The sequence below is a fragment of the Taudactylus pleione genome, unplaced genomic scaffold (genome assembly GCF_031769625.1).
Source record: "Taudactylus pleione unplaced genomic scaffold, aTauple2 ptg000108l, whole genome shotgun sequence".
NCBI classification, from domain to species: domain Eukaryota; kingdom Metazoa; phylum Chordata; class Amphibia; order Anura; family Myobatrachidae; genus Taudactylus; species Taudactylus pleione.
The window spans coordinates 2,397,083-2,420,321 of NW_028284510.1; the positions used below are offsets into that span (position 1 = coordinate 2,397,083).

The window sequence follows — 23,239 nt, forward strand, 5'->3', positions numbered from 1 at the left end:
CTGTTTTTATGCTTTTTTAAAAAAAAATACAGATCCAAAACACAAAACCCAGAACCCAAAACACGGAAGGGTGGTTTTGGCAAAACCAATCCAGATCCAAAACACGAAGAAAGATCCAGATCCAAAACCAAAACACAAAACACGAAAAGTGGCCGGTGCACACCCCTACTTTGATGTAGCATTTATAATGTACTTTCAATAAAATGATAGGTAGAAGCTGATCGGTTGATAAGGATAGCTTCTCACTTGTCCACTCTTTTCATTGCTGGATACATCACCCTCTAAGAGATTGATGAAGTAGGACACTGGACCAGGAACGCCGGTATGCATGAAGGAATGCGCAAAGGACAGCTCTTGGTAAGATTGGTCCTTTGCGAATGAGGGACTTTCGGGTCTATGGCCCAGAAGTCCCTGTGGCGTCCTTCTGCGCATGGACAGAAGACCACACGTGTGTGGGGTGTGCTGGGAGGGATCCGATTGGACTCCTCGCACAGCACTCTCCTGATAGAAGCCCATCGGCATTGCAGTGGCATTCCGAGGTTTGGTGCATATGAGAACTGCGGTCAAACCCATCATTTCCGGGGTTTGTCTGCATTTCTCCCTTTGATGCATCCCGACCATAGTATGGGTTTAAGGTATTTGATTGTTTAGCAGCACTGACTGGACCTCCTATACAATAGTTTTTGTTTTGACACAGGTTTACAGTGATTTATGGACCTTGAAGATGAGCTGTAGCATTATTTGGAGAAGTGGGTAAATTAGCAGATAACAGCTTCTCAAACTTTTGGCTTGAGTGTAGATGTCTGTGTGCACTGTGAGGCTTAAAGGCGCCCCAAGTCAAACACAGGCCATCACCTGATTCGGGATCCAGCAAGGTGAAAATGTGGTCAAACCCCCAAAAATGCTGTTTTCGGGGGTTTTAGCACTTTTCTCATATGCAGCAAGCCCTGGAATGCTCACAGATGCGGTGGGTAATGCCATCTTCAGATGACGTTACCTTATGGTAGTCTATGAGCTTATATATGGATCCCCCCCATAACATTCCTTCTGGGCATGCGCAAAAGAATGCCAGAGGGACTTCTGGGCCATAGACCCAGAACTTCCTTATTCGCACAGGACAGCTCTTACCCAGGGAGTCTCCTTCATGCATACAGGCGTAATTAATGCCGGCCTGCATGCGAACAGTGGCGGGATGCATCACATCCCATGTTCGATGCGTCATGTATCCTGCCACTGGAAAGATTTTGGAGGAGTCCCCACAGACTGTGGGGTTACTCTCCCATGCCAAGTGTACTTCATAGTGGAGCTGGACTGGGGGTGCGATGTCCCAATTATGAGACTCGCATCAACTTAGCATGGCCACATCTACATGATGAGCTTTGTGCTGCATGTGGACGGTGCCAAAGGATACACATAACCTGCCCCCCCCTCATGGTGATCTCCCTTCTGGGAACTCTGAGGAGGGGGGAATAAGTAGTTGGTAGGTCTGTGCACATGGCGAAACTCAGAACCACTGTACTATGCACTTCAATTCTCCTGTAGTACTAAATGCTAGTTACTTTAATGCCAAACCTAAACCACAACAAAGCAGAAACCATCTGAGAGGAGAACTGGTCAGTATTCAATAAACCAAAGGCCCATATGTTTTAAAATATGACTGGGCTAATGTGTCTCCAGTGTCAATTCTCTTTGCTACTAGTAGTGTTTTCTTAACTGGGCCTCTTGCTACAGTACTTGTCCGTAGTAATTATTGCGCACTGTAGCCTGTGTTTATTTCTCTCCCCAGTGTGTGCGTTTTACAGAATATTTAGCAATTTTACAAATAAATCTTATTAACTCTATACCATCAGTTGTACTCTAACTAGGATATCATCACTTAAAGGTAAAAAAAATAGTGCAAGCACTTGTTGTACTACGAGTGTCAGAATACACACTGGGCATCAATGCCTATTTGTTTTTGTAGTGCCACAAGTGTATACTATAAATGTTGCATCCCCTAGAGCAGGGATGGGGAACCTCAGGCCCGGGAGCCATATAAGGCCCCCAGAATCATTTGGTATAGCCCTCTGTGCTTTATTCTGTTAGCCTCATCTAGCTAGCAGGGTGTCTAGAATGGCAACCTGCAACCAGAGTCTATGCAGCAGTGCCGCCTGGAGCATCCTTAGGATGCTTCAGATGCTCTTACAGCTTCCTGGAGCATCCTCAGGATGCTACAGGCATTGCTGTAATCACCGGTGATTGTGGTCCTGCCCCCGTGTGATGTCACACAGAGGGTCGTGGCCTTTACCGGGGCCCGTGAATAATGTTATATATATCAAAATGGCCCTCGGCAGAAAAAAGGTTCCCCGCCCCTGCGCTAGAGAAAGGAAGAGGCCATATTGCCCCCATTTCTAAATACTGGGGAGGGCTGAGTGAGCTGAGCTGAGCTGTTACACAATGTAAGGGGTAAAACTGAGGGCCTGATTCAGAGCCGGACGCTCTGACCAGAGCGCTCGCTCTGAATCTGGGCCCTCCTACCTAAACTTGGAGCGGCCTCTTGGACGCTCGCATAGCTGTGGGTTACCACCCACAGCTTATGCGAAAGTCCATGATGATGGTCGCGATGGTCAAGACCATCGGGCTTGCGATGAGACCCTGCGGTAGGGTCTCGTTGCCGCAAGCCCTGGAGTGATTTTGGCTCTATCAGAGCCAAAATCACTCCCACTGACATCACTAGTGATGTCAGTGGGGCCGGACCCAGACGGTAGGCGTTCCCATGGGAACGCCTACTGTCTGGGCAGCCACGCCCCGGCACGCCCACCAAAGGGGGCGTGCTGTCACTCACCATCGACAGCACGCCCCCTTTGGTGCGAGACCCCGAGCGACGGCTACCCCGTCACTTGCCGGGTCTCGCGCATGCGCACGACGGAGCAGCCTCCGTCGTGCGCATGCGCAATTGGGTGCCATCGACCCGCTTGCGAGCGGCCTGCGCTCGCGAGCGGGTCTGAATGAGACCCTGAATGTTTTACATCCAGTTTTGCTATAAGGTTTGATCTAGAACCAAGGGTGCATAGAGGGTGGGGGCGAGCCTGGGCATGTCTGGGGTAGCCGGTAAAGACCCAAGCCATTAAGGGATGTGGCAGAGTGCCCACTCTCAGTGGCTCATCTCTATTAGGGACTATGTAGAGGGCTTTGAGCGCAGTAGCTGGATTGAAGCATGATTCCAATATGTCTTGCTTCCAGTTAAACTAGACTGTAAACACACTACAGTTTGCATTAGAGATCTAATACAATGGTGCAGTGTGTGATATACTGACACCATACATAGTTTATATTCACTCAGTGTTTGTGTCCCCAACATCATATTTCAAAGCTAGAGTGTATAGTCACATGCTGGTGGCCTGTTCTCTGCATAATATCAGGGTCTGGCACTGCGGTGTGGACAGAAGTCATCTGCGCTTGTTCAGCGGACAAATTATATGCTAATAGAATAAATGGTTCCAATTCCTTCATATTCCAGAATGAGATAAATGAACAGTACCCGGCATTTGTCATGCACAGCCGCTCACTGAATATTAACAGCTCGTGAAAGGTAAAAGTATTTTGATCACTATAATGTGTTTCTCAGAGCAGGCAGAGAAGGTAGGAAATAAAATACTCTCAGGGGATAAGTTAGTAACAGGTCTATTTATTGTAGGTACAAAGCCCATTGCTCTGGTGAAAATGTGCGTTTTCACTAGAGATAGGGATTCTCCATACAGTGTCTGCCGAAGCCTCCCGGCCGAAGATAGATAGGTATTGGCATGATGTGTAAGGAAAAATTAATAAGAATGTTATATTTTGAAGACAGGACAAATATATGGTTCCATATTAATGAGTAAAGAATGCATTATACATTAAATAGTACACATGTTCTATAACTGATTGCAATCTTACTTCATACTTGCTTACCCTCCCGAAATGGTCGGGAGCCTCCCGAAAATCAGGTGTCACTCCTGACCCCCCAGAAGAGCGGGCAAGTCTCCGGTACAGGCTTTGAAAAACAGAGATTGTAGGTACAATTGCTCTCTGTGCATGCTGTTCTCTCTACATGTCCATGGCATGCTGCACGCCAGAATTCCCTCCTAAACTGGAAACTGGGTATGGGTGCAGCCACTTGACTTTTCTCCACCACTCAGAGGACTGCTACCAGACCACCTGACTGCATCAGTAGTCCTTGCCTGACCCAGGGTATAAGTATCCTGCACTGAAAGCATTCAGTACCTGAACAATAGTTACTGCCTTTCGCCCAGCATGCAAATTACTGTTCTAGGCTCCTGCCGGACCCAGTCTGGCTCTGCAAGCATGGGTGCTGAGAGGGGGGGAGCAGGTACAGTTTACCCGGGCTTGCTAGAGGGGCCCGGCGGGGTCTGGCGTCACCCCCCCTCCCTCACAGCAGCCCAGCACACAGCTTGTGCTGGGCTGCTGTGTGAGATTGCTCGCGGCTGCTGCAGCAGCCGGAGCAGTCCCCTATGGCTGTGGGGGGGAGCGATCACACTGATCGCACCCCCCCTGCTTAGCAGTGGGCTGGGGGTCTTACAGCGCCCCCCTCCCCGGCACGCAGCTACGCGGAGCTGCAAAAGTTATAATTTTTTCATTTTTTTTAAGGGGGCGTGGCCACGCCTCCCGCAATTAGGCCACGCCCCTTCCATTACCCAGGCCTGGCCAGGCTCTCAACAGGCCTGTCTGCAAGTTATTCCTGCCGGTCCCAGTTTGGCTCTGCAAGTTCTCCTGTAGGTCCCAGTCTGGTTCTGCAAGTTCTCCTGCAGTTCCCACTCGGTTCTGCAAGTGCTCCTGGCGGTCCCACTCCGGTTCTGCAAGTTCTCCTAACGGTTCAGTCTGAGCATTGACTTACCATTGCTTACAGCAGTTACAGTGCATCCAGAAAGTATTCACAACGCTTCACTTTTTCCACATTTTGTTATGTTACAGCCTTATTCCAAAATTGAATAAATTAATTTTTGTCCTCAAAATTCTACACACAATACCCCATAATGGCAACGTGTAAAAAGATTTTTTGAGATTTTTGCAAATGTAATATTAAAAAAAACACTAAGAAATCACATGTCCGTAAGTGCTTTATTTATATCAGAGTCACTTTCTTACAGTATGTCCATTGATGGCTTTGTCTTTAATATTTGTGTAATTGTGTTTTGTGCCATCACATTACTTACCCAGTACAACAAACCCCCCCATACAATGATAAGTAACTGCCACTACGTCATCCATAGCTTTGGGTCTCTTTCATTACTCAAGGGGAGCTCATTGCTCTGGGCAGTGTGTGAACTGCTCAATCATTGCCAGGGTCAGTGAGCAGGATTAGGAAAAATATTGGGATTTTTGTTAAAGTAATAATTAAAGGGTTAAAAATGTGTACTATGAATGATTACAGATGTTAGAAGATACTACATCAAACTATTCAGTCACTTCTAACATCCTTATAATTTACAATAAGCACTACATTATAATCCAATATTTAAACAGTAAGGGCAATTTGTATCAATCTAAAAATGCGGTGAAATCTCCCAAAACTACAATACATTACTACCTCACAGCACTGAGGTCATGGGTTCAATTCCCACTACGGGCATAACTGTGTGGAGTTTGTATATTCTCCCTGTGCTTGCGTGGGTTTCCTTCGGGTGCTCCGGTTTCCTCCTACACTCCAAAAATATACTGGTAGGTTAATTGGCCCCTAACAAAAATTAACCCTAGTGTGTATGTGTGTGTGAGCATGTGATAGGGAATATAGGGCCTCATTCAGACCCACTCGCAAGCGGCTGTCCGCTCGCAAGGGGGTCGATGGTGTGCACTGCGCATGCGCACGACGGAGGGAGCTCCGTGTGGTGACCCACAGCTATACGAGCGTCCAGGAGGACGCTCCATTTTTTTGGAGGACAGCCCTCATTCAGAGCGAGCTCTCTGCTCAGAGCTTCCGGCTCTGAATGAGGGCCATAGATTGTAAGCTCCACTGGGGCAGGGACTGATGTGAATGGCCAAATATTCTCTGTACAGCGCTGCGGAATATGTGTGCGCTATATAAATAACTGGTAATAAATAAATACATGTGATTACCTTCGACAAAGCTGTCCCCTTAGGATTCTAAGAGGCTGCAATGCGCCGTATGCACCAAGCTCCCAAAAACATAACTTTACAGAGCTTCTGTCTGAAAGGCAATGCCATCTATAGAAGGCATTTCCCGTAGAAACCTATGGGCTTTTTTTCTGCCCCAAGTCCCCAGAGAGGGATCTCATGGATCCTTCAACCCCCTCCCCCATGGCTTACGCATGCATAGGCCATCAGTCATGCATATACAATAGGATTCCCGGGTCATAAACACAGTAATCAGTACTTTGAAAGGCCACCTCTGCATTGGAAGAGCTGTCCTGGCAGGTAAATAATCATGCTTACTGCCATTAATACAGTGGCTTAACCTCATCCCAGATGCCTGGAGGCAAGTTCTCATTTAGTGCCCCCCTATCCCCCATATTTACAGCCCTAAATGGGGTGAATATATTGTGGGTGATGAAGGAGGTGCCTCATCAGTGCTGGCTCCTGGCGGAAGGCACCTCCATTGTCTCCCATATAAACACTGGTATGCATGGAATAGTGGGCAGGATGTATTGCAAAGTATATGCAATACTTGATAAATCCTGACCTAAGTGTGTAGATTAACAAAGTCGCAACTAAATTTAATGCAAATTAGGATTCCGGGCAGTGGCATCCCTCCCCGAGGTGTCACCAAAAAGGGGGAGTGACCTCATAAGAAGGGGCGTGGCATCGATGGATGGCGTGTGGCCTTGCAGCCCGAATCCTCGGGGTTCCGCTCTTAATATTACAGGGAGGGGGGGTGCCGGGGGACCGTGCTGATTGCCTTGTCTTGCAGTGCCTGGCTCCCACACAGTGTTAGGAGCCGGGTGCTGCACTTAATACTACAGTACAGCATCCGGCTTCTGTCGCTGTGGGGGAGTGTCAGTCTGCACCCTGGTGTCACCTCTCGGCGGGTGACACCCGGGTGCGGCCCGCACCCCCCGAACTCCACTTGTGACGCCACTGATTCCGGGACAATTATGCCAAGAGGTGCCAAGTTTTTTGGTTCTGGTTTTGCACTGTCATTCTATGGAAAACCATCCACTCTGTCAGGGCCGGATTAAGGTCTGTGGGGGCCCCTGGGCAACAAACTTGTGGGGGCCCCTATATACCATTGTTTCTTGTCACCCTAGGAGCATTTTTTTTCCTTTTTATTCACCTTAATGTCCACAGTAATAATGCCCCTCTTGCAATGCCCACTGTAGTAATGCCCCTTATCCAGTGCCCCCAGTAGTGGTCCCCCTATGCAGTGCCCCTTATATAATGCCCCAGTAGTGGTCCCCCTATACAGTGCCCCCAGTAGTGCCCCCAGACCCAGTATTGGTCCCCCCTATGCAGTGCCCCTTATATAGTGCCCCCAGTAGTCCCCCCTTATGCATTGCCCCCAGAAGTAGTCCCCCCTATACACTGCCCCCAGTAGTAGCCCACCCCTATTCAGTGCCTCCAGTAGTTGTCCTATGCATTGCCCCCAGTGCCCCATGAAGCGGCCCCCCTATACAGTGACCCCTGAAGCGGCCCCCCCTATGCAGTGCCCCTCACACACACAAAAAACCCCACAACTTACCTGAATCCCCGCTCCTGACGCGACCGCCGCTGTCCGCTCCGGCTCCTCTCCTGCAGTATGGGAGAGACATCAGCATCATGACGTCACTCCCATCATCACCCGGGGGGAGCCAAAAGACGGAGCTCATGAGTGAGCTCCAGCCGGCTCCCTCCGTTGAAGCAGCCAATGAGAGTCTGTGTGACTCTCATCGGCTGCTGTAACAAACACACAGCTGCCGCCGGCGGCTGTGTGTATGTCACTGTATAGTGTGGCCGTGCTCACTGCGTGGTCTACACTACACTAGCGGAGGGGACACTAGCGGCGGGTGGAGCCACTGGCTGCACCGCTGCTGGTGGGGGCCCCTCCATGTGTGGGGACCCAGGGACGACCGCCCCTGTCGCCCCCCACTCCCCTTAATCCGGCCCTGCACTCTGTACTTACTGTACAAATTCATGTTTCCTGGAATTTATAATCTACTGTATGGCTACAGCTGGAACAATGTGGATCAATTAATTCTGCTGTGCGGTGCGATTGGAGAAGGACTAGGAATGTACAGTATGTATAAGGCCAAACCCCACAGGCAGTGGGGGGCTGGGCCGGGGGGCAGGGTGTCATGTGCCCCCCGGGCCGCAGCGTCATGCAGGCCGCGGGCAGTCTGTGTCACTGTGACACAGACTGCACCGCATGTGTAGCGCTGACAGGACGGAGTTCGGTCAGCGCTACACAGCACAAACACACAGCCGCCAGAGCCGGCAGCTGTATGTTTGCTGTAATCAGCAGCCGCTGAGAGTCTGTCAGACTCTCATCGGCTGCTGCTGCTCCCACTGCGGGAGCCATCTTCCGGCTCCCGCAGTGGGTAATGGGAGAGACGTCGTCATGACCGGAGGTGCCGGTAGAAGCGTCAGGACCAGGAGCGGGAGTTTCAGGTAAGTGTTTTTTTATTTTTTTATTTAGTCTCTCTCTACTGGGGGGGGACTACTGGGGGCACTACCAGGGGGGGGGGATTACTATGGGGGCACTACCAGGGGGGGATTACTACTGGGGGTACTACCAGGGGGGTGGATTACTACTGGAGGCACTACAAGGGGGGGGACTACTACTACTGGAGGCACTACAAGGGGGGGACTACTACTACTGGGGGAACTACAAGGGGTTACTACTACTACTGGGAGCACTACAAGGGGGGGACTACTACTACTGGGGGCACTACAAGGGGGGGCTACTACTACTGGGGGCACTACAAGGGGGGGACTACTACTGTGGGCACTACAAGGGGGGATTACTACTACTGGAGGCACTACAAGGGGGGCTACTACTTGGGGCACTACAAGGGGGTACTACTACTACTGGGGCCACTGCAAGGGGGGGACTACTACTAGGGGCATTACAAGGGGAGGGGACTACTACTAGGGGCACTGCATAGGGGGGAGGGGACTACTACTAGGGTCACTACATAGGGGGAGGGGACTACCACTGGGGGCACTGCATCGAGGGACCACTACTGGGGGCTCTGTATATAGGGCAATACTGGGGGTACTGCATAGGGGGAGACTACAACTGGGGCCACTATTTAAGGGGCATTGCATAAGGGTTACCACTATTGGGGGCACCGCATGGGGGGTGGACTGCTACTGGGGGCACTATATAAGGGGCACTGCATAGGGTGTACCACTATTGGGGGCACTATATAAGGGGCTTACTACTGGGGGCACAAGGGGCACTGCATAGGGGGGGATCACTACTGGGGGCACTACTGGAGGCCTTCATAAGGGTGTTCTCTCCTGTGGCACACGGGGGCACTGCATATGGGCACTACGACAGGGGGCTGCCTCTAATCTTTATTTTTACCTTACAGTAATCCCATATGGACCCGCCTCCTCCCTGAAACACTTGAGGGGGGGCGGCGCCGTAGCACGCACGTTCTTTGGGCACCCTGGCTACACGCTACTCCTCTGCCAGGGCCGCCTGCATGCATTTGCCCCCCCAGGCTAAAAGTTGCCAGCCAGCCCCTGCCCACAGGTGACACACACAAACCTTTTGTGGTCAAACAAAGAATGAGGGGAATATCTGCTAAGACAGTTCTGAAAATTATGTTCATCGCCAGTGTAAAGTACGACGGGGTGGATTATGTCAGATTTATTCTGCAAGATTTAAGGTATATTAGATTTTGCTAGAATAAGACCGTGTCTTTCCCACAGGGAATCAGCAATATCCATCTGAAGCGCTGTATTCAGCATATAACAATAAAACAAGCAAAGACAAGCACGGACTGCTAAAATGATAAATAATGTTATTTTTAAGATAAATATCGGACAACTGATGCTCTCGCTGTTGACTACATAATCCTGGCACTCTTCCATTAGAGAGCACATTGAGCACTACGATTGCTAGGGACTTTTTGTCCTTTGTACCAAAGGAATCTGTCTTTGTCACAAGCACTATAATTCTTCTAAAGATATCTACTAATTACTTTCATGCTGACCGTATTAACGTGTAATTAGGCTGTGCAGATGACTTCCTAATTATCCCCAAAACATAACTTTTTTATTTCTTTGTTTTTATATTCTGTCTGTGTTGTCCAGTTAATTTGTTTTTATCTTTATTCCACACCCTTCCTTTCCTGTTTTTGTGGTCAGCGATCATTGCCAAACTGTCATTACACTATTAAGTATATTGTTGTTGCTTCATTCCATCTGTTTGCAGTGCTTCTAATTTTGTACAGCTTGCTGCATAGAGTTATCTAATTACGTCTCACACTCCACGCATGTAAGAGGCTATTTATCAAAGGGTGTTAATTCACCAACTAATTCAGTGGTTTGATTTGCAGTGTGTCTATCGCTGCTTGAACAATATATTTTGTTAACCCTACATTTCAAAGGAGCAAAAACCAATCTTGTCAAATCAAAGAATGATTAGAGTGAATATTATCATATGAAGCAATTACTGACTGCTTAATGATGGCGTTAAGTCAACAAAAAATCCAATATGATGCCAAAAAGGGCAGCAAAAAGAGGAAAACGGCTAATAAAGATTAAAACGTACAATACAAAGCAAACAACAAATGCAAAGCAACATTAAAAGGTTAAAAATACCAAATAAAGTGTCAGTCTGTAATTATTGGGGATAATGATCATTTGTGTCCATCCAGCGGAGTCACATTTAAATTGCCTTTTTTCACAATAAAAAGATTTAGGATAAATGGTTACAGTAAAGTTAGGAACACGCTAAACGGTGTGTGTATCCAGCAATCCGACACGAGACCTGGCTGCCGACGGGCCGACATAACGGATGGTCCGTACACACTGGGCTATCCGGTGTCCGGCCGCCTGATATGCCGCCCCCCCCCAAATAGTGCTGCATGGGATCGTCAACCGCATCACCTGATCTTACATGCTTCATATAATATCAGGCGATGAGACTGACGACCCCACGGGAGCGCGCCCTACACATATTTTAACAATTTATCATCCGATGTGTCGGAATTGGCCAAATCGTTGAAGATATCGTGTAGTGTGTACCCAGCTTTAGTGTTTCTTAGAGGTTGCTTAATAGACAAGATATATTTGCACCATTCATTTCACTAACTTGAAGAGGGATGCAAAATAATTGAAAAGCTATTCATGCATAAAATAGGTCTTTACATTAGGTATTAAATTGTCAAATAAGGAACAAATCCAATCATCAGTGTGCGAAAAGAATTACACTATCATAGATAAGCTTATTAGTATGGCTCTGACTAAATATGGAGAGAAATGACATAGTGGAAGAATAAAATAGAAAGGTAGTTGGAGATAGTACATATTATTAGGCTTACCATACTATCCCTTTAAACAGGGACAAATGAATTACACAGGTTCTGTGGCTGGCTGACTTTGTTCCTGGATTACACCTGGTTTTAATGAGCCACAGAACCTGTGTAATCCATGAGTGTCCTGGTTTGAAGGGATGATATGGTAAGCCTACATATTATATATCCTCAAATAGAAACCAAGCAATGAGATAGTACTGCATTTGGTAACCATAGAACCAGTAACTAGCACTGCCTTTGGTAAACATGGATTCAGGAACTAGCACTGCCTGATGTAACCATGGTACCAGGAACTAGCACTGCCTGAGGTAACCATGGAACCAGGAACTAGCACTGGCTGAGGTAACCACGGAACCAGGAACTAGCACTGCTTGAGGTAACCATGGAACCAGGAACTAGCACTGGCTGAGGTAACCATGGAACCAGGAACTAGCACTGCCTGAGGTAACCATGGAACCAGGAACTAGCACTTGCTGAGGTAACCATGGAACCAGGAACTAGTACTGCCTGAGGTAACCATTTAGTCAGGAACTAGCACTACCTGTGGTAACCATTCAGTCAAGAACTAGCACTGCCTGTAGTAACCATGGTACAAAAATGTTTCACTGCCTTTGTAACCATAGAGCAAAGAAGTAAGACTTAAGGTACATACACACGTAACGATTTTTTGAACGATTTAACTATAACGACGTCGTTATTGTTCAATCGTTGAAAAAATTGTTCAGTTTCAGAGTTATAACGATGAACAATTATCATTCATGCACGTTCACTTTTGTAGTTAGTAGTTTGTAGTTCATTCTGGCTGAAGCAACATTTTTCGTTCAACATGAAACAATCGTTCAACAAATTGTTCACTTTTTCAAAGGAAAACTGAACGAAAATCGTTCATTAACAACATCGTTACGTGTGTATGCACTGCAGCAACCATGAAGCATGGAGACAGCAATGACTGTGCAAACCATACAGCAATGAGATAGTACTGTCTTTTGTAACCATGGAGCCAGTAACTAACACTGCCTGTGGTAACCATGTCAGGATGTGCCATGTGGACCATGCCATGTGGTCAGGATCTAGCACAATGCCATTAATTACAGTACCAACCATTTGCGTTTTAGGCAATACTTCATCCACCAGCAGTAGATCCCATTAAAGAGAGAATTTCAAGTAGGCCTTAAAAAAAAAGTATGTGAGGAAGGGGATGGAGCTATTAAATCCTTCTTTGGGAAATTATCCTCTTCCAGTACCATACTTTCACCCTGACTCACTCCTGCCACTTGAACATCAATTAACTGTAGTCATCTGGGGTCTAATTACTACTAGAGATGTGCGTGGACCTACGTGTTTTGGTTTTAGATCTGGATTCATCTTTGTGTTTTGGTTTTGGATCTGGACTTAAAAAAACCAAAAACAAATAGATAAAAAGTTTTAAAAACAACTAAAATCATGTAATTTGTGCAATCCAAACCCGAAACTCGGATTTAAAATCCGAATTCCGAACAGCAAAAAAAAATTCAGAACCGCGACCCAGATTTACCCGGATCTCCTCTGGAAATCAGAACTATGACCCGGATTTACTCGCTTTCATGAAATTTGGATGGATTTGGATTTCTAGAGAACTGAACCGCACATCTCTAATTACTAATGGTAATGGTAAAATATTTATTTGAGTGACTCAAGCAAGAACTTTGAAGCACAGCATCCAAAATAAAAGGTTTAACCTTTCTTTTATTTAGCAACATACTGTATTGCCCTGGCATATTTTACTAGTAACACTGCAGATATGTGATTACTGTAGTTATTATCAAGTTAGAACTAAGACTACAAGACATGATGATCTCATCTCCAATAACCGGCTTGGCACGCCATCGGGCCATCAGTCTGAAAGGGGTTTCAGCAGGGTTGCACGCGGGTTGGTCCCGTGCACAAAATCCAAGGTGTGACAGTGTTTATAGTGTCTTTTCTCCAGTTACATGTGTTTGCATTTGCCCTTACTGTACTTGTACCAAGTGGGAACACGCGTTCCCATAACATTCCACCTCTCCGGTCACATATGTGCAAAATGAGCATGGGCCTGCAGGTGGTCACTGGTGTGTGTTCACTTTCTGGACATACGCAAAGAGAATTCACGCAAAATACCGTATACCGACTGTCATAGTTCTTGGCATCAGCCCTAATCTCTGCAAGAGTTTCTACCAGGTCTTGTGCATGAAACCTTAGCTTTTGTACAATATTAATACATATCAGATTAAAGTAGCAAATAACGGATGCATCTTTTTGTCATACTTAGATGCTCTGCCATAGGTAAGCGCAGCAAACTTTTTTTTCAAAAATTGCATTTGTCACTTCATAGCAACGCAAAAATAGCACAAAGTGCACAAGGGCCACTAGTTGCAAAGAAATTGGTACAATTTATGTACAAAGTCACAGACTAAGCATAGCGGAACTTGGTGGGAGGAATTGCCGCGGTCGCTCGCATAGGAACCTTTTTGTTATACAGATATGTGACTCACATGCAGATGCACAAGTACCCGAGCTCCCGTGGTCAGTGTACGCTTCCAATGTAGTTTAGTCACTTCTTGGCGCAGCTACGTTGCAAGGACTGTGGTGTGCCAAGCGGGGTTATTTGGCACCTAGAGCAAAAGTGTATGAGAAGAGAACACATCTGTAGTTAAGCAAACAAGGTCCATTCAATTGATCGGCGAACAAAACTGTCAGACAAGGTAAAAAAAAACTGGTAGTTGAAGACAGGCTGCAGTAATTCATTGGTCAATGAACACAAGTGTCCATAATGAGTTTCGATCGATTGGGTAATTTAATTAAAGCTATATAGATTTATTCAGATTTCTGTACTGAGAATAAATTTGTGCAAACAAATCTCACGTTTCCGCTTGTGAATCCACAAGTCTGTACTAGTTCTGCAAATAAGTGTCTAAGTTCTGGTGTGATTTTAATAATAAGTAAATGTTTAAAAAGATGCAGCGATATACAAACCGTTCCAACTTTACAGAAAATCACTTGAAAAAAAATGCAGTTATTTCATTCTGTCCGTAATGTGGAGAGAAAGGAATTAAGGGGTCTATTTACTAAGCCTTGGATGGAGATAAAGTGAATGGAGATAAGCTATCAACCATACAGCTCCTAACTGTCATTTTTCAAACACAGTCTGTGATATGGCAGTTAGGAGCTGATTGGCTGGTACCTTATCTCAGTATTAGTATATAGACCCCTTATTGTTATAAAGTGTAGGGAAACAAAATACCGGCTGCACCTTGTGAATTACTCTTAAAACAACCTTTTCTATTACTATAACTGCACTTACTGTATAAAAAAAAAATAAACTTTCTGAGTCTGAGGTTCTGTCGATCATTTACAGAGAGTTGTGTATAATGGACCTCATTCAGACCTGCTCGCAAGCGGGTCGATGTTTGGCTGTGCGCACGCGCAGCGGCTGCACTGTGCGTGCGCAAGCCCTGGTGCGAGAGAGAAATTCTCTCGCTCCGGGGCTCACTACAAAAGGGGCGGCTGTCGATGTTGATCAACAGCTCGACCCGTTTTGTAGGTGTGGCGGGGTGTGGCTTCACAAATGGAGGAGTACCCATGCGAACGCCTGCCGTTTGTGGGCGGCCCCACTGACATCACCAGTGATGTCAGTGGGAGAGCTTCCGGCTCTATTAGAGCCGAAAACTCTCTGGGGCTTGCGGCAGATGAGACCCTACCACAAGGGTCTTGTCGCAAGCCCCGATGGTCGCGATGGTCTTGAACATCGTGACCATCATCCTGGCCGCTCGTTAAAGCGGTGGGTGGTAACCCACAGCCTAGAGAGCGGCCAGAAGGCCGGATCATTTTTTAGATGCATTTTGCGAGCGGCTCTGAATGAGGTCCAATGGTTACCATCTGGAATACTCTTGAATACATGTTCTGACCTGTAGATGGCAGCAGTGGTGGCTCCATAGTTGGGACTACAGAGCAGTCAAAAATTCAAATAGGGGAGCCACACCAACTGCCAGCAATGTTTGGCAGCAGTTGGGGTGACAGTTGGTGTGACTCCCTTATTTGAATTTTGGAACACGCTGCAGCCCCACCTCCGGAGCCACCACAGGATGGCAATGAAGAGAGTTTCCCGATCATACCCAAAGCATTTTGACTTGAGAATTACAAAGGGACAGGAGAGGCTTTAGATGCCCCTCTTTCCATCTTTGCATTCGAAGAACTGACTTCTCCCCTACCAGCCTAATGTACAAACTTCAATTGTAAACTATGAATCTCACCCATCAAAGCCCTCATTCCTGGCATTGTGTGTCCCCTGGCACTAAGGGCTTCTGGTGGCACATAAGTGTAAATGGCATCACTTGTGCTATTTATGAGAAATTATACTAATGAAGCAACTTGCAACAGCCGCTATAAATTCTATCTAAAATAAACATTTGGATAAAGGACGTCTATGTCTGCAGAATCATTTAATTTGTATTTTTAATAAAATCTATAGGCAACTATGAAACAACAGCAGTGACAAAATTATGTATCATAAAGGTGCGTTCATATTAGTAAAGTAATAGAATCTGACCCGCTGAGCAAATGCAATTTTGAGGCATGGGGGCTCGTTACAGTGTGTACATTTTCTTGTGTAATATAACATTTCTGTACTGTGCATATACACCAAAAATGTGTACACATGTATCCATAAATACAGATGTATCCTCATACACCCATTGTCTATTTGCCATACGGTGCAAGAGGCCCAACGTGATTAAGTCCCCCGAGAGGTGGAGTTTACTGTATATTTGCATCTTATTCACAACGCAGACACACCACTCACAATGTACATGAGACAATGGGCTGTGACAATAACCGCCAGCGGCACGGGGAGGGGAGAGGGTACAATTTACCTGGGCCCGGGCTTCCATAGGGGCCCGGGTCTGGCACCGCCCCCCCTCCCCTTCCTCCCTCCTCCCTTCCTCGCAGCGTGTGCTGGGATGCAGTAGGAGATTGCTCGCAGCTGCTAAGCAGCCCCCCCCATGGCTTTTTAGCGCTGCAAAACTATTTTTTTTCCAAGGGGGCGTGGCCACACCTCCCGTAATTAGGCCATGCCCCCTCTTTAACGGGGCTATGTGGCGCTCTCTACATCCCTGATAACCACACCAGAATTGGTTTTACACACGTACAAAATCGTACATGAAGCACAACGGAAGCTAATGTGAGGAAAAGCCGCGGACGCTGTATCAGACCCCGTCTTACACAAATTCAGACTCGGTCGTGCACAGATGTACAAATGTCACACATCACATTGATCAGTGGAAGCCTGCAACGTCATTTTGCTGCTTTCAGTTGTTTCATTTATGCAATTAAGATGCACATTTTGCGTTAAAAAGACGCTCAGTGCGGACAAGTCGTCTGGGACCTGTCATGTCGAGAGGGGCTATTTGGCGTGACTTGAGCCACAGTGTATGAGGACACATGTTTGTGTATTGCTGACTTGCACTTTCTTATGCCTTAAGAAAGAAAGGGTGGGAAGCACAGGCAGAGGCAGAGTACATCAAGTACGTATTCAGGTGACCGTGACGTGATTACACTCAGCAGGAGGCAGCTCTTAGCTGATGTTTAAGCAGGACACAGAGATGAAGATGCAACACCATATATTTTGACTTTCATTTGTATTTAATTACATTTTATATTGAAAATGCTAAATTAGTATTTATTAATGACTAGACAATGCTCTCTTGTACAGGTGATACTTTGTTACATTAGTATATTGTGCCCAAAATAAAGTAATGTGACTTTAGATTTTGTTATTACACAAACACCTGGCACAAATGTTACTGGTTTGGAGCCAGGCACATCCTGAGCTGTGATTGACCAAACATGTACATGTAAATACACTTTATTCAATGGTCATCTTTTCTTAGGCACATTCATAGTGCAAATGCGTTCACTTCAAAATAGTCCCTTTATACATCCATATTGCTGTTTTTTAGGGGCAAAAATGTGAAGGATACAATTTTTCCCTCCTCTGATGGGATCATTCCCAGCTAAATGTGATCTAGGCGGTAGATTTATCAAATTTTGGAGAGAGATTAATACCCCTTTTACACCAAAATCCTGGGTCCGACCCGGGAATTTGAACACTGGTCAATCCCTGGACAAACTCTGCTTCAGACCCTGTTTACACTGCAACTCGACCCGGGTTGTTCCTGGGTTTGCCCCGTTTACACTGAAACCGGGTAATTCCTGCTTTTCCCTATAGATGTAATTAAAAATGTAATTTTTTAAGGGCTGACTGCAGTTCTGGCTGTGGCAGGCTGTTTATCAGCCTGCATTTGTGGCTGCTGGTCAGGCTGTGGTGCAGGCTGCTGTTCTGGCTGTGGCAGGCTGTGTATCAGCCTGCGTTTGTGGCTGCTGGTCAGGCTGTGGTGCAGGCTTCTGTTCTGGCTGTGGCAGGCAATGTCTGCCTGCTTTTGTGTTGGTCAGGCTGCTGTGCTGAAGGGGGTTAGGCTGCTGTGGTGAAGGGGGCTAGGCTGGCAAGCGATGGCTGCATGTGTTGTCTCTCTCTGCAGGACAGTGACATATGACATCATCTGCCAGCGCCCCAGAAGCTCCAATCAGCATCTTTCGGAGCTAGCCGGATCATATAATCCGGCTAGCATCCGTCTACACTGCCGCATGACCCGGGACCAACCCGTTTTCAACCCTGCTCTCAACTCGAGTAGGATTGCCGGGTAAATGGTCCCGGGTAATTTTTTTGGGAGCTGTTCACACTGAGGCCCGACCCGGCAATAACCCGGGTTATTCGGTTGGTGTAAAAGGGGTAAAAGTAAAGAAGTTTTTTATAGCAACCAAACAACTTCTCACTGTTCTTTTTCTACAGCAGTCTTTAAAATGACAGTTAGAAGCTGATTGGTTGGTACTTTATCTCTCTCTACTGATTGGCAGCTATAAACAACTTCTTTACTTCGGGGTTTATTTACTAAGCCTTGGATAGAGAAAATGGTGGATGGAGTTAAAGTACCAGTCAAACAACTCCTAACTGTCATTTTTCAAACACAGCCTGTGACATGGCAGTTAGGAGCAGCTTGGCTGGCACTTTATCTCCGTTCACTTTATCTTCATCCAAGGCTTAGTAAATAGACCCCTAAACTCTCGAAGATTTGATGATCTCCTCCTAGTTTTTATACATCCTGTATGGTACCAATATGCTAAAAAATTATTTTGTTCCAATACATTTTTACTTAAATTAACTTGATAGGGTGGAAAGTGCATATTTTGGGCATGACTTAAGGGGCCCATACATTTGCGACTGATTGCTGTAATTCTTCAATCCCCTGATGCCTGGGCTGGGACAGCGGATAAATTCCCTGATTTGCTAATCCCAATCCAAAAATCATCGGGACCCGTGAGGCAGGGAATTTTAACATGCCAAATTTCCCTGATTCCCCGACGGATCGCTAAACATCGATGCCCGGCGATTTTCAGCATTGATTACCGATCAGCATCAGGGGATTGGGAAATTGTGGTGCTGATGTATGGCTAGCATTACACTTCATAAATACTGGTATTCTGGAGGAGCTGGTATTTGGGAATTATTCTTCTGTATCCTTTCAATTAGACACCTTTTTTAAATCCATATGGAAATCTACATTTCGTATGTAAAATAAATCACACTTGAAAAAAAAATGTTAAATACACAATAGTGATATACAGTACAGTATAAAACTAAAACCAATGTTCCACTACTGGCAAAATATATTTCTTAAACATAAATTGGGTTAATCCAAGCAACATTTTTGGGAAACAATCAAGCTTGAGGAAGAAGATGATTCTAAAGTGAAAGTCAGCAGAACTTTTTTAAAAATATATTTTTTATGTGTTTCATTCTATACCTGCCGTCACACATTGTTTAATACAAAGCGTATTCGGAGGAATTGCCACTATACCACCAACCCTGAAAAAAAAAGTTACAAAGCACATACTTGATGGACATACATAGATCTGCCATTAATAAACTATCATTACAATATTGCAAGTATAAGTCAACATGAGTCAATGTAAGATGAATGAAATAATTTATACAGATATGATGTATGTAGATAGATTTATGATGAGTTGACGTCTCAAATGCTATGGGCTTGATCCAAATGTGAATTACTCGCACCCGTGAGTAAGTGTGGTTGTATGCAGCACTTGAGAAACCTCCGAACTTGCACATTTCTGTTTGAAGCCACATAGGACTGCAAGCAGGGACTGACTGGAGCTGTAGATCAGCCCTGATTGTCTGCCATGTGCACACGCCTTAGGCACTGGCACTCGCAAAGGGGGCGTGGTTAAGTTTCAAGGGGACCTTCCATGAGTCACGGGAGCCTGGCATCATGGCATGGAAGGCATCGTCTCTTCACAGCCCATCACTGCCACCACCTCTTCCATCCCCCTGAGCGCATATGATGTATCCGGCGGTGTGGGGTAGAGGGCGGGGGCACTTCTGCCCTCCTCGAGCCGGCCCTGAAAACATCGGCCATTCTGACATTTGCCTGTAGTGCCCGATGGCAAGTCCGGGCCCTGACTGCAAGTATAAATGTGTGAGTCTAAGGTGAGATCGGGAAGCAAGGGGATGAATTGCCATGCCTTTGCTGGCTTTTCTATGCCATTGTAACGACAATTCATCCCCTTCACCCCTCATTGGATCAAGCCCATAAATTAAAAAATCAAAATAAAATTTCAAACAGTCACTTAAACAAATGATTTGTGAATATATGACATTGAGACTGCTAAATTATTTGCCATCCAGACTTTACCTATCCTCCTCGGAACTGGTTGGGTATGGGATGCCGTCACTCAGGATCCCGGTGGTCAGAATCCTGATGCCAGCATCCTGACTGGGTTAGGAGACCGATAGCTGATGGTAAGTACCCTAACCCTACCTATTAACCTAACCCTCCCCCTGAAGCCTAACCCTAACCCTCCACCTCCGCAGCCTACCACTTACCCCTCCCCCTAGTACCTAACCCCTAACTCTAACCCTCCCCTTAACCCCACTACTTACCATTTGGATGAGGGTGGTCAGGATGCTGGTGTCAGGAATCTGACTGGTGTCAGGATTCAAGCACTGGCATTCTGAGCACTGACATCCCCTCAGAATAAAGCCACTACAATGACTGCCATTAACAATTTCTTTAAGAGGAACAGATTCAAAATTTAGTTAATCTAAAGTGAATGAAATCTGGGTCAGATACTCTGGCATGGTCAAAATCACAACTCATACTCTGATTGCCCATATCACAACTCTTGTTCTGTAGACCCACCTGGCATGGTCCAAGTCATAACTCATAGTCTGAAGACCCCACCTGGAATGGTCCAACTCACAACTCATACTCTGAAGGCCCATCTCCAATGGTCCAAGTCATAACTCACACTCTGATGGCCTCACCTGCCGTGGTTCAACTCATAACTCCTACGAAGGAAGTTCATGGAGACATCAGGAGCTGCACTTATGAGTCCACCCACTGTCCATATCGTTTTACATAAAAAGAAAACTTTGCTTCTATCTAAGCTTTTAAACACTGACAATATCATTATTATGTATTTTATTTTTTTTCTTGTCACATCACAATATTTAATAAAACTAAATTTGAACCAATTTGTAATTGGTTTTAAGTCAATTTGGTTTCACTGGATTATTATATCTATGTCCTGTTTTTATACAATGAAAATAAGGGTACAATTTTTCAGTTTGCTAAATGGATTATAGTCAAATGAACTTCTGGTCACAGAACATTGAAATGTAGACTCATAACATTAATATAAACCTTAATATGGAAAGAAAATAAAATGGATATTCTCTGTCGGTAAAAAAAAGCCATTTATATATTTTTATGTACAAGTTTACACTTCATAAAATCAAGTTCCAGAATTAACTACTATAATTACAGAACAAGAATTATGGAAATCATGGCGTCATGGAACAGTGATCAGACATGAGGATAATATGTACAGTATGCTCCTGTTGTAAACAGCAATGCCTTTCATGTAGAGCAGTTCTTAATTACTACTGTATGCAGCCCATCAATGTACAGAAATACTTTAGGAAGTAACAGAAAACTGAATAAATAAAGGAGAACTGTCTTATTTCCTGACCCCTCTGCTTGTACTTAAAAGAAGGTCTTCAGAAAATAAGTAATGCAAGAATGTACTGGGGCATACCTGGGAAGAGGAAGAAAAATATGGGTTGTATTGACAGCACAGCCACCTCTCAGTGCATAACGATTCCAGGTTGAAATGACTTTTATCCCACACTAGAACTCCTTGGTCCAAAAACGCTCTCAGACCTCAACAAGGAGAAACCAGGGGGTATATTTACTCAAGTGCGGGTTTTTAGAAGTGAATATGTTGCCCATAGCAACCAATCAGATTCTACTTATTATTTATCTAGCACTTTCTAGAAGATAATAGCTAGAATCAATCAGACATTGCTATGGGCAACATCTCCACTTCTATAAATATGGTGGGTTGGGTATGAAATCCCAGCTGCCGGGATGCCGTTGGTCAGAATACCAACATTGGCATCCCGACAGCCAGAATACTGACACCCAAAGGAAGTCATGGCAAGTATTTTTCTAACCCCTACCCTAACCCCTACCTAAACCCTAACCCACCCTCCCCAGTGCCTAATACTAACCTCCCCCCTAGTGCCTAAACCTAACCTTCCCCTCCCCGCACCCTAATCCTAACCCTCCCTCCCCAGTGCCTAAGCCTAACCTCCCCCTAGTGCCTAAACCTAACACTCCCTCCCCGGTGCCTAAACCTAACCTCCCCCTCACCGCACCATAACCATCTCCCTAATGCCCGCTACCTAACCATAACCTCCCCCTAATACCCCGACACTTACCTTAGGGATGCCTGCGGTCGGCATCCTGCACACCGGGATGCCGACAACATCCCACCCCCAGGAGCTTAACCTGCTTATTTCTATGAAACGGGTGATAATGCAGAGATGATAAAGGGAACATATTTGGACAGTGCTGGGCTGTCAAGAGAGTGCTAACCTTGTGTCTTTTCTATTGTCTTCATGAGGAAGAGCCTATGCTTCTCCAAAGACCTTTGTGGTGTAAATCAGGGCTGAAAATGTCAGATGTTAACAATGCCAATTGCTATTTCCTATCCATGTCCTGCTGTGTCAATCTACCAATCCATACAGAGTGCTTCTCTTATACAGGAGACAGCAAACAGCACGCGGGAAAGTGAGGATGTTGGGGGCATAGGAAATGTCATAATGCATATGGTGTGTCTTCCTGTGTATAGAGCCACCTGGAAGATTTATAATGACAGCTCCAGGACCGCTGACAATGTGTATGATGAAGAAAGACCTACTGTGTGCTTTATGAGAGAATGTGTTGTAATGTAACCTTGGTCATTTTATTCCATGAGTATCTAGGTAAAACCCTGTCATGGTAAGTGTGTAAGTCTACTTTTCTGACAGAAAGTAACACTGTTAAAGTATTTTACTCACACAAATAGTTTTAATGTTCTATAAATTATTCTGAAATCTTTTAAGTATATAGCCATTTCCAGAGTCAAAATTTAGGGCCTACAGGTAACAAAAATTCCCAAGTGTTTCAGGCATTGATGGAAATTGATGCTAATCTTTAGGAGTGTGGTCATGAATCGATATGAGTCATGGAACTATACCCATGGAACTCCTCAATGCAGCCCTCCTTTTTTCTGTGGTTGCCAGGATCCCTCCCCCTCTCCATCACCAAACCCCTGCCCCACTTCCCTGCTCGGGTCCGCCCCAT

General features: G+C 45.7%; 1 protein-coding gene across 2 annotated transcripts in view; it reads right to left on the reverse strand.

Annotated features, from left to right (window-relative positions):
* Nucleotides 1-23,239, reverse strand: part of LOC148525431 (chemerin-like receptor 1) — a 136,297-nt gene that overhangs the window by 109,434 nt on the left and 3,624 nt on the right. Inside the window, exon 1 of one of the 2 annotated variants that reach the window (XM_088470953.1) lies at nt 20,750-20,837. The exons of the other annotated variant lie outside the window; for it this stretch is intronic. Coding sequence (XP_088327079.1) covers nt 20,750-20,768 — 19 coding nt within the window. The 5' untranslated portion in view covers nt 20,769-20,837. Of the gene's footprint in view, nt 1-20,749; nt 20,838-23,239 lie in introns of those variants that run through there. 2 annotated transcript variants of the gene reach the window in all.